This window comes from Scatophagus argus, chromosome 1 (assembly GCF_020382885.2).
Source record: "Scatophagus argus isolate fScaArg1 chromosome 1, fScaArg1.pri, whole genome shotgun sequence".
In the NCBI taxonomy this organism is placed as follows: domain Eukaryota; kingdom Metazoa; phylum Chordata; class Actinopteri; family Scatophagidae; genus Scatophagus; species Scatophagus argus.
The window spans coordinates 17886419-17898762 of NC_058493.1; the positions used below are offsets into that span (position 1 = coordinate 17886419).

The following is a 12344-nucleotide window of genomic DNA, read 5'->3' on the forward strand; positions in this document are numbered from 1 at the left end:
TTTATGGTCTTTGAGGAAAGACAAATTAATGTTGTTTACGAACAGAAACCCAAATATGTCTTTACCTTCTAGATCCTCTGGCCTGGTGAGGTCAATAACTCTGTGGCCAATCTTTCCCTCCTCACCCAGCTTGCCGAGGTGGTGCCCGATGCTCTCAAAATGCGCCCTCTCCTACAGGGAAATACAAACAGTCAGGTACACGAACAAGCACATATCCACATTTTTACATTGAGAGAACTGTAAAAATAACCCGTTCAGAAATCTGAAATTTTGAAAAGAAAAAAAAAAAATAAGTAAATGGAGGTTCTTTTGAAGAGCTGCTCTTTTGACATGAGCTAGATGTAGCTTTTTCCCTCTCTCATCCCTCTTTTCAGCTGCTGCTATAATGGAAGACAGGAGGCAGAGAGACAGTGAGGGCCAGGGGTGCTGTAAATAGATTTACAGAAGGATACTTTGTGATCCCAGACACACAATGGGGCCGTGGCCCTCTTTGCAGTGCTCAGATTTTCCTCTGTAATCTTCTCCTTACATCCTCCCTTCCAGTCTTCAGCGCCCAGAGCTCAGCGCCCATCATTTATTCAGAGTTCATGCTTAGGAGAACACACCGTGTTTTCCCGTTTGTCATGTCGCTTTGTGCTCAGATTAAACTTGGCATCTTGTTGTACTTGACGCACAATGAAACCCTGTCATTCAGCGCTCCGTGACAATATTAAATGTCATGTCCGTGTGCATTTACAGAATAAAATAACAGCTTTCGGGGGGCCTCTGAATAGTTGCTGCACATTACACTTAATGTATTATGCAAGGGGAGAGTGCCGACTGCTGCTGGCTCCATTGTTGAATGACCTACTTCCTCAGTGAATACACAGGGCATTAGCAAAGGGCTGTCTTCCTCTCTAAAGACTCAACTAGGAGATGGACACTTTGACTCTGCATGATACAAATAATCTCTCCCCCCCTAGGTTTTGCCTGGATGACACTAAAAGCAGGCATGTTGCCACCATTCAGAAAAAAAATCATTTGTTTTACTCCCAGGGTGAGCATTCAGTCTCTGCCAAAGATGTGCTGTCTGCACTGACCTCTCCCTCTTTCTTTTCTAAACATGTCTATCACATGCAGGCTGAGCAGATATGCAGGTAGAGTCCCCACACAGCATTAACAGCTCCCCTGCCACACACACTGACAGCCAACGCACACATTAATCTTTTAGTTCCTTCTTTGTAATGTAATGTATCATTTTGTTGTTTCCTCACTTCACCCCACAGGGAAGTTTTACTTTCTACTAACAGGGGAAGGTGATAAAAAATTAAGCATACGTGACTACTAAAAGTGAAAATATTTATTTTGTGTACGCCAAATTTGATGTTTTGTTGTCTTTTTCTGAAAAATCCTGGCAAACACCAGTGATTACTGCACATTAAAAAAAAAAAAAAATTAAGAAATCTGTCTACATTTTTTTGTATAACCTTTTTTTCTTGGGGGCTTGAAAAAAGATGACAAGATGAAGACAGTTCAACTCCATTTGAGGCCTTTCACACTATTTTGATTTTCCTCACGCTTTTATTTATTCAAGAACTATTCCTCAAAAGAAAGGACTGCGTGAGAGACAGAAAGAGCACTGCAATTTACCATCATACTTGAAGGAGCAGTCATTATTTATGACCAGCTGAGTGATTCTGATATACAATTAACCACTACCTGCTTATGGCCTGTGATTAGAGCCTGTCTATCTGACGGCCCTTTGCTTACTTAAGTGTTTTCTAATTATGACATATGTGGTGGTTCCTGCTGGGCAAGAGGATGCTTTGTAAAGAGAAGATGGAATATGGTGCCTTTCTCGGTGTCACATTCTGCGTTAAGCAACACGTGCACAAGCGCGCACGCACGCGCGCACACAGCCGTATTCATCACCCGGCCACATTATTGCTCTTAATGAAAGAAGCTAGCAGCCCGATGACAAAGTGACTGATGTGCGATTAGCTGGATGGGCGACGGTGCTGCTTCAGATGCTACTTGGACAGTCCACTAGGAAGATACAGCGTTCATGGGTACTGTACGTCTGTAATAAAGTAGTCATCTCGTCCCTCTTCTGCGCTTCGTCAGTCCCTCCTTATCAATCAAGTCCTTTTATAAACTCATGATCATTAAGCATCATGTTGGACTGAGAAAGAGAGAGAACAGGGGCCATCCATCAATGAATTTTATTAATAACTAGCTCAGCGTTGAACTTCTTCCTCCACCGCACAATGTCATGTGATTAGCCAACATCAGCACATTAGACTGCTGGGATCAAGAGTGAATGAGGCTCTTGTTGGAGGATTCTTTGAGGTAGCTTCACTTCATTTGACGTAGAAAAAAAAGCATTTGGTTTTATGTGTTAATGTAGAAACTGTACATGGTTTTTGTATGCACCAGCATTTTATATACTTGATATGAAGGGGCAGGTACACTAAGTACTCCTCCCTTCCTTGTGTTAGCTATGCTAATTAATATCAGACTAGCTGTGCAATATGGTACCACAAATTTTCATAAAATTTTATATACTGAGCTTAATATACTTATTGGTTATAAGTTTTGTGATTTATATACGTGAATTAGAATTACAGTTGAAATTAGGGCCATAAATTAACTGCACAGCATCAGGGTTTTGTTTTAAGGCTTGAAAATATTCAGTGAACTAATGCTTCTTTACTGCCCACGCATCAAGTGCTGTGATAAATTAATGGCACTTTTATTATTTTATAGTGTCATTAAATTTTTACTGATCACTCTGACACAGGGAAGTAGCAAAGGACATGCAGTATCTTGGGAAGCTGGCCATCCTGCCAGAAACAGAGAGGGAGTATAGGGCTGATATAAAAAAAAAGGTGTTTACAGTGCAAGGGAAAGATAAAAGGAATCCAGAACCGTCATGCAGCTGTGAGGAGGTAAAGATAATGAGACAGGAAACAAAAGATGTAACAGTACATATTATTCCCCTCCCACTCTGACCACGACTGCTGGCAGGCAACTGGTCCTTCTCTCAAATGACTTCAGCATGCAGCTCTCCACCCCACAACTAAAATTATAGCAATGCACTCTGAGCTGTAGTGGAAAACTGCCACCCACAATAATCTCATCTGCCCTGCCCGTGCAGTCTTTTGTCTTCAAAGTTTGGTAACGGATGTGTTTTGTTCAGCACATGGCTGCCTGGTGAAGTCATGAGCCGCTCCAGTCAAGATGTGAGTCACAGAGGAAGAGAGAGAACTAGAAAGAGGATAGATAGCAGTCTGTGCAACTTCTTGGGCGAGGGAACCCAAAAGAGCCCTTGTCAATGCTGTAAAGAGAGCTTTAATCTGGCCGGCCACAGAACATGTGCCGGAGGCCTGCTGCTCTGCCCACAGGGTGTATTCTGGGCAGAGGCGGGTGGCGGACGGCCCTGTGCATTGTGCCTACTCCTGCCCTATATTTAGGCAACATACTGCCAATCCTAACACTCCTTCACTCTCTCTCCTTTGTAAATAGCTTCAGGCTATAGACAAAGCCATATGATTTGAGATTGTTCAAATGGAGATGAAAGAAGAACAACCAGGAGGGTAAGGTAGACTGTGGAGTTGTCTCAGTTTGTCGGGTCAGGTATTCACATGAAATGAAAACTTTATTTCTAAGTTTTTATTTAGCATGCTAAGAAACTGATGCAATTTACCACATCACAAGAGATCTATGGTGCTCAGTAGAAAGAACCTGACTATGTTCCTCTCTAAAGGTGAAGAGAGTTTAACTGCACTGGGGAATACTTTGATGAAATTAGACAAACCAGATGCTGCTGCATGTTGTATTATCAGACATAAGGCCAGGTCCAAAACAAGCTTTAGTTAATTTCCTTATATTATAATACATAGTAAATACATAATTATTGGTTTTCACCAGTATTAATTAACCATTTATGCTTTGTTTGATTTTAACAAGAAAATGATCTGACTCCATGCTGAAAAAGGACTAAAGTAAACCAGAAGATACAAACATGTAGATATGTTTCGTTGCCAAAACATTTTGACATCAGGATGATTATTTAAAGAGAAAATGGCTTCATTTTTTTTCAGGCTGCTGGCGGGTATGACACATATTATTCCTTCCAAAAATGACCAGTTGCCAACTTAAAGTCATATGGCCATATAGAGCATTTATGTGCTGTACATACAGTAAATGACATGTTTTACCTTTCTGTGATATCTGACATCAGACCAGTAACCGCTACACCTTCCAAGATCTCTAAACTGTTTCGTTCATGTTGGAAAGTATATATTGCATATGTTTAAAATTTTCATCACTGGAGGGTTTCACAGCTGCAGGACCCCAAACAGCAGTTGCGTTTGATATTGTGCTGAACTGGCTCTGGTTATATCATACACCTGGTATGTGGCAAGTTGAAGGCAGTGACTCTCTGACCACAATACAGGGCTTTGTGTATCAAGTGTCATTCATCACTGTGGTCTGTGGTCCTCAGAGTCTTCTCTCCGAGGGTCTCAGACTGAACCCCCTCAACAATCTGTCCCAGGCCTGATGGAGACAAAGACTGCACTTTAACGTGGCTGCAGCGCCTCACAGCTCAGCGCCTCATCTGTTTTGTATTTTCATTGTAACCAGTTGCAATGTTATTTATAAGTCTGCAGCTTTCCAGTAGTTTTTGCTAGTTTTGAACCATTTAAATGTTAAGTACATCCAGCCATGCGGTGAACCCACAGCTCTTTTTATGCAGACTGTTGCTCTCTTTTTTACTCGGAGCTCTCCCTTTGCTAAGGCTAATGCAGGCAGCAGCAGAATCAACAGTAGCAGCCACAAAAGGCTGGCATCTGTTCTATAGTAGTCGTCCTCAACATCACACAGAGAGATGACCAGCTATTCCAGGCCCATTTGTACTGCCAGGGCATCACTTCATTTGTTTAAAACAGAAGGAGGAATGGCCTTTAATTAAATTAGGGAGCTTAAAATGGTGAGGTAACCCTGCTCTGGGATTTGTGCCAGTTTAATGTTTATTGTTTGTTTTTAATGAAAGGATATGCTGTCATTATTCAAGATGAGTTATTTTTTTTCACTTGGAGGGAACACAAGTCAAACCCACAAAATATGACCCTTCAGAGCCAATTTGAAATGTCCATTTAGTCTAAACAACTGAATATCTTTTCTGTCAGTATGTCTACTTTAAGACATTTTGCGATCATTTTCAATACATTAAACATATGTTGCTGAATTCAAAATATTACAGTTTTGTATCTTCCTCAGTTTAACTCCGATATGCTGAAAATCCATACATTTCTGACGCAGTGCACGGTTATTATGTTATGTTCTTCTCCACGCCACTGGTGAGATCGTTTGTGTTGACATCATGTACTTTTACGGGTTTCCAGTCCTCAATGATCCAGAACTGTTCCCAGGGTTGGGCTGAAATCTAGTTCCTTATCAAACCCTCTGGGAGGCAAACAGCAGGATATTAGAAAGAGCAGCATTACTGAAATCTCTTTCACATATGGACAAAAGCTCAAGACTCTTTGGACACTGGAGCCATTATGAGTCTACTGCAACAATACCATAGGCTATAAATGGTCCTTTGTGGCCTATTCTTTTCCTTGTGCTTTGTTGTATGTACCTTGTGGTTTAGTGTGGTATCACAGGTCTTAGCTACTGGGGCCAGCAGCATTTCTGCAGTAGTCCAGAAATTCACCATGTAAAATGACAACTGTAGAAAATAATGGAGCCACCAATGCCAAATGACCCTACCAAGATGCAGTGTTGATGTCTTTCTGGGGAAGAGGCGAGACAGAGCAAAAGACCTGACCTGGGAAAGGAGCCCACAGGCACACGCACACATGCACACATCCACAGCCACATGTTATCCAGAGTCATACATTATTTTTATTCTTTTGGCAAACATGAACAATTGGACAAAGCATTAATGTAAGCAATCTTCACAATAGCACTTGCTGGCTACAGACAGTGTCTGGGAGCTGAGCATAATCTAATTTGGATGGCCAAACCCTTGTATGCCAGGGATTTACATTGCAGCCAAAACGCCTTGGTTTGCAATTTCCAAGACAGCAGTCGAAAAGGAGCAGAAAATTGCTTCCAGGGCTGCAGACCAGACAAGATTATATTCAAAGTCTTTGTGAGGGCTTTGCCTGAATAGGGCCCTGGCATCACACACACACACACACACACACACACATGCATGCACACATGCATGCACATGTATGCAAGCACACACAAGCACACAGGAGGAAACAGTATAACCACTATAACCAATAGGTTAGGAGTCTGGATTTTGTGGCGCACCAATGTAAGCTCCATTTGAATATTTACAGGATGAGCTTTGGGACACGGGAAATGGACAATTCGAATCATCAATACTGAGGAGAGGAGGTGTTGCAGGGCAGAAAAGGGCAGCTCAATACAGGTTAATACACTGGCCTTTCACCTTTTGATTCCAGTTAGGGACATGTCAGCAGAAGAATATATTTTATCTCACAGAAGCTCCTAGGCAACACATATGCATCGTCTGTTGGAACTAAAACCAAAAAAAAAAAAAGAGGCATCAGTGTAGAAATCTGTCATACCTGACTACACCGAGATCAACAACAAAGCTCGGCCAATGGCACAGGGCCAGTTGACTGCAGATTCGGCCAAATGACTTGTCAGTCAGTAGGCCAAAGAATGAAAGACTTCTGTCTCTCCGTCTCTTCCTGGCCTGTGGTGTGCTTTTTCTAACCAATCACTTTGAACATCTGACTAAGACTCACTAATATCCGTATGCAAGACAGTTTGAAATATTAGGTAAAAAGACAATTTGCTTGGCTGAAAATTGAATTAGTATTATGTGTTATACAGTACTTGTATGTATTATACTTGCATTGGTTAGATATGAGAGATAATACGCTGTCTGAGCACAGTGCCATTCTGTTAATTTTGAAAAATATTTTTTGGTATTTATACACGTTCATAAATTCACTGTTTAAATTTCTGTCTGCTAAGCCAGTGAATATTTATTAGCAGAAAGTACCGCATCTCTGATCTCCTGATCATATATTCCAGTAGCCATAAATGTTGATGACAACATGCGTCATCTGAGTGAAAACAGATACCTGATATTTATTCACCCGTGACCCTGAAAAACAGCAGCATCCAGATATAGCTGAAGTGCATAATAAAGAGGAAACAATTCAAATGGTTACAAATGGATTCAGATGTACTGTATTTGACTGTAGGCACATGCTTGGTAAAAGCTTCCACTGGATGAGGAGTAGATGGTAAATAATGGAACAAAGTAATTGCCCTCTGCAGACAATAATACCTTTAGATTAATATTTCAAAAAGGTAAATTGCAGAAGAGTTGTAAAAGGTTTTATTGTACGGATGGGGTAAAAACAGACAAATAAATAGACAAACAAGAAAATCTGCTCCTGTAAAGTATGAATATTTTACATGTCCTCCGGTTAAAGGCTTGTATACTGTACAGAGAGTGTGGTCTACACCATGTTCTCCTAGGTCACTGGCCAGATGGAGAGAGAGAGAAGGAGTCATAGTGATAAAGGTTAGGGAGAAATGCATTGTGCTGCTCAGACACACTTTGTATGAAAAGATGAATTGATCCATCTGTAAGCAGCACTTAGACCCACTCCTCTGCCCGGTCATTACAGTGGGATAAATCAATATTTAATATCCCCCTCTAACAGCCACACTGGATGATCTTAACCTCTCCTTAATCCCATTTATGTTACCTTTCCAGAATCTTATTCATGTAAGCTCTCACTATGATAAACTTCCAAACAAGAGACTGGGAGGGGAGCTATTAAAGACCACACCATATTTATGTCAGGTGAGGCGCTTTCGTGAAATATTAATATTCTGAAACTGACCAAAGTGAAAGCTTTTATCTGGGGCGTTCAAACCTTTCTAGTTCGTTGGCTTGTATCAGCAAAACACTCTCTCTCTCTCTCTCTCCCTCTCTCTTATTTCACCGCTGAATTACAGCCTACTGTTCTTTATTGCCACCGAAGGATGAAGATGATGGGGCAATTCTTTTAGCTGACTTGATAAAGCGCGCCTCTCATTTCACACCCATCCTAATAGGGCCAATGTCACTGAAACTAAGAGGTGACAATATCTCACTGTGATTTGCACGAGCCAGGGAGTCAAGCACGAGGTGAGGTGTCATTCAACAAGGCATTAAATGATGTTGTAATGAAAACAGAAGCGCACTACCTGAGGTGATGCTTTCAGTTGCTGATAAGAGAAGGTCTTTGCAAGAAACACACACACAGACTTGTGTGTGTTGCTTAAATTACTTAAAATGCAATAGACATTTTCCACTTGAACTTTAGATCTAATTATTATTTGGCATTTCCTTATTTTTTGTTGTCAATGCTGTGATCCTATTAGTGTAACTATTTCTGAAATAGTTTTTCAATTTACGTCCCTTTCACAACTTCTCTCTCTCTCTCTCTCTCTCTCTCTCTCTATCTGTCTCTTTCTCGCTTTCCTAAAAACACGCTCTCTTTCAAACACAGACAAAAGGTAGATTGTAGGTGAAGAGTGACTGAGTATTTCAAGCAGAACATCCCTTGAGACAAAGAAGAACGATGACGAAAAAGTAAAACACCCTCCTCTGAGATGATTCCTTTCACATGCTGTTGTCCAAAATTCAGAGGAAACAAAACTCAACTTGACAAAAGGTGAAACAAGGAGGCATTAAGCTCTACCTGCAAAGGACAATGTAGCCGTGGGTGTGTGCTGCCTGTTGAAAATAGCTCTTGACAGTCATTGTTCGCATACTGCTTTCGTGTCGTGGCACATTCGGCTGCTGCAGGCCCACCTTAGTTGGAAGGTAGGGAGGCAGCTGTATCAGCTCCTGTGACTGGGAAAAAAGGCTGCTTGCATACTCTCGCTAAAAGCTTCACATTCCATGTTGTGACTAAACAAATAAAACTAAAAATGGGGGAAAAAAAAATCTCAGAGTTGATTTTTGTGCAAGATGATGCGCCCGTTTGCGTGTTTAAATTTAAATTGTGACATCGTAACATTTTTGACAGCTGTTTGTCAGTGCAAAAATAGGATTATGGATTTTTTAAAAAAATATATTATTATTTTAAAGATATTATTTCTGCCTTAGACCTTTCTAATAAGGGCTAAGTGTGAGAGAGTCTGTGTCTCTGTCCTCTCTGTGGGCTGCACCAATTTATTTGCTTCACTTCAGTAAGAGCATAGTTGATTGCCACCTGCATAGACAGTGATCTCTTCCAAACACCAAATTAGAGGGAAATCAAAATAGATATTCATTGACTTTTTTACATATACATTGACCTAGTTGAAGCTGTTGGTTGAAAGTGTCAGGTGCTGAAATATTAATGAACATCGCTCCCAGTTCCTGCCTGCTCCTCACAGCCAACTGGCAACATGGCATCAAGCTGAAAAGAGGAGGACAGCTTTTTTCTCTCCTTGATTGACTCATCGATTGAAGATATTTTTAAAGGGAATCCCTGGGAGTGTGTGCTCCTGGTACAAAGCAGCCCCATCCCATGTCAGGGGACGGAGAGGGCTGCAAGTCTGCTTTAATTGGGCAGAGACTTCAGAGTCTTCTTAACCCACACCGGGCATCGCCATGGCCTGTCACGGCCCTCACACCAACATCAACAAGGCCGAGCCCTCTGAACACGCACACACAAACATATTCGCACTAATTTGAGTAAGCACGCATGAACTATGCCAGCTCTTATCAATACGACCAACCTGGACATAGATTAAAGAAAGAATATTAATCTTCAGAATTACTGCTATATCAAAATGTTCCACTTTCATTAAGAGTTTTTCTCCTCCATCCACTAGTTGCATGGAGAGATGAACACTCTTTGTGGTCAACTGTTAAAAACAGAGACAGATTATAAGAGTAGTAGTAGTAGTCCTAACCTTGTCAGCCCTGCAGTTGTTGAGGCCCACAGAACTGAGGGCGGACAGCTTTGCCTCCATGCCCTGTTGGTGATGTTGCAGCTGTTCCCTCTGGATCTGCTCCCTCATTTTCCGAGCCTCCTGGATGGCCTTCATCACTGTGTCCTGGTCCCCGAACAACGCGGTAGAGTTTAGGCTGGACAGAATATCTGTACTCGCACACACACACATGGTGGAGTTTGGACAGTAAAATTAGTCTGCTGGAACACACGGTGCCGAAAAAAGCAAAACAACTTCACACAACATCCCAACAGTGGCATTTATTTGTGGGAAATTAAGTACCAAAGCAGTACCGAAACCTTGAAATGTGGGCTCCCTTGATGTGAGTGCGTACTGTAAATGTGTGTTTGAACAGAGTAAACCTGTGTGTATGTGTGGGATGTTGTTTGTCCAGTGGAGACACTCTGAGGTCTTACCCAGGGACGAGCCACGGCCCAGGCCTCCTCCCAGTGGGCTGGGGATACCACCCTTGCTGGGGAGGCTGTTGGGGCTGCTTTTACTGCCGAGGAACAGGTTTTGTGTCGGGGATGTGGGGGATTTGACCAGTTCTGTCGTCTTTGGCCGAGCAGACAGGTTCAGCGGCTGTGTTCCCTCCTCCTATGGCAGCAGAGAGAGGAGTATGAGAGAAGACAGATGTGAATAGGTGCCCCACCCCCACCCCTCTGCCGTCTCCATTTTGGGGGGGAGCTCTGGGTTCCCAGACAGCACAGTTCTCTTCTGTTCCCAGTTAATTATAGGATCTCTGTCTTGACCCACACCTCCTCCCTGGTTATTCCCTCTCTTTGCTTTTTTCCCCTCCTCTCCTCTCCTCTCTTCTCCTCATCCATCCTTCCTTAGGAGCTGTGCCACTGTGATCTTCCTCACAGTTGCCCAGTGCCTTTGTTCACACTAATTAAAGCAGATTCTGTCTCTCTGTACATCTTCATCTGTTCTCCCTCTCCTCCTCCCTGCTTTCTGTATCTGCACTCTGGTTCGAGGAATAAATAATGGCCAGATAACGGCAGTGCCAGTGATCAAAGACAGCTGTTCCATTCATCAGATGTCGACTTACATTATCTACTTCATTAATTTGTTTTCTAATTTCATTCCTCATTTGTGCATACTTTTTGTTTTATCATATGCTTTGATATGTTTGCTTGTTTCCAAAAACATGTGATATGATTTGAAAAGAACCCTAAATAGGTAGTTTTGAAGGAGGATGCATGTTTGGTCTGGTTGCAGCCTTTAGAGCAGTTACTGATGTGAGACAAACAGCGCTATTTCCCAACATGCCACCATCAACAGCCCATCTACTGGGAGCAAACATTCTTTTATTTATGGGTACCTGCAGACAAACAATGGGAGGCACAGCTCAGGTATTTTAAAGTTTGCTCCATTACTTAAAATTGTTGAAAAGCTTAAGAACAGGATACCTGCACACAAAACCTTAAGTAACCTGCAAGAGTTATTATCGATGGTTGGTGCAAAGTTGACAGAAATTGGGCTAAAGATTACTTTAAAAAGGAAAAAAGTAAACCTTTTTTGTTATATTAATATTAAAATACACACAAAATATTGCTTTTAAATAAATTACAACATAGTTAGGATTAAATTAATTTAAAAATATAAGATAAATTTGATCATTTTAAACAAACATTGACATCCCAGATAAATGGCATTTCGCACGGTATAAATCGCCCTGTGTGTACAGCAGTCTTTCAGACCAGATTAGAGCATGCTGTCGTTAACAGTCTTTTTCAAAGCCCAAGTGTCTCCTTGTCCAAACATATGGCTCAAGCATACACTGCCCCAAGGCCTTGTTATTGCTGTGCCAATAACAGTTTGTCATGCAGTGAAGCTGAAAGCAGACAAACTAAACTAAAGGCAATGTGATTCCACTGCACTGAGGATACAGATGGGAGGATGCCAGTACATGTTTGCTTTCCATTTATTTATGATTCATTTCATTGAAAGTCCTTAGTTTTGTGATATTTGGCAACATTTGAAATATTTTGACTAGAATTAGCACTGTATATTGGCCTAAGTGGAATCCATCTAATCTGATAGAGAGAGAATTACAATAACGTGATGAAATGACAGTGTTGAGTCAACTAAATGGCAATGTTTCAATGGAAATCCCACGAGGAAGGAGACCTGAAGGATTGTGTGAGAGAAAGCCAGAGTGGCTTCCTACCATTTCAAGACATGATTTATGGTCTTTCTCCATTGTGATATTATTAAGCTAAACTACTCCAAATGGGCATATGTTTCTGATTATGGCCTTAGTGAGTGGGGATGATGTATATGGCCTTTTCTCTACATGGAGGTCTAGTGGAGTCATGCCATACAGCAGCAGAGAACACACATCCTGCATGGTTTGTTTACAAGGC

The 12344-nt window shown here is 41.6% G+C and overlaps 1 protein-coding gene across 10 annotated transcripts in view; it reads right to left on the reverse strand.

Annotated features, from left to right (window-relative positions):
• sox6 (SRY-box transcription factor 6) overlaps nt 1–12344 on the reverse strand; it is a 132699-nt gene that overhangs the window by 13583 nt on the left and 106772 nt on the right. For all 10 annotated transcript variants that reach the window (XM_046388394.1, XM_046388362.1, XM_046388378.1 and 7 more), the window contains 3 exons: nt 10392–10572; nt 9937–10124; nt 66–171 (listed from right to left, as the gene is read on the reverse strand). In XM_046388394.1, coding sequence (XP_046244350.1) covers nt 66–171; nt 9937–10124; nt 10392–10572 — 475 coding nt within the window. The remainder of the gene's footprint in view (nt 1–65; nt 172–9936; nt 10125–10391; nt 10573–12344) is intronic.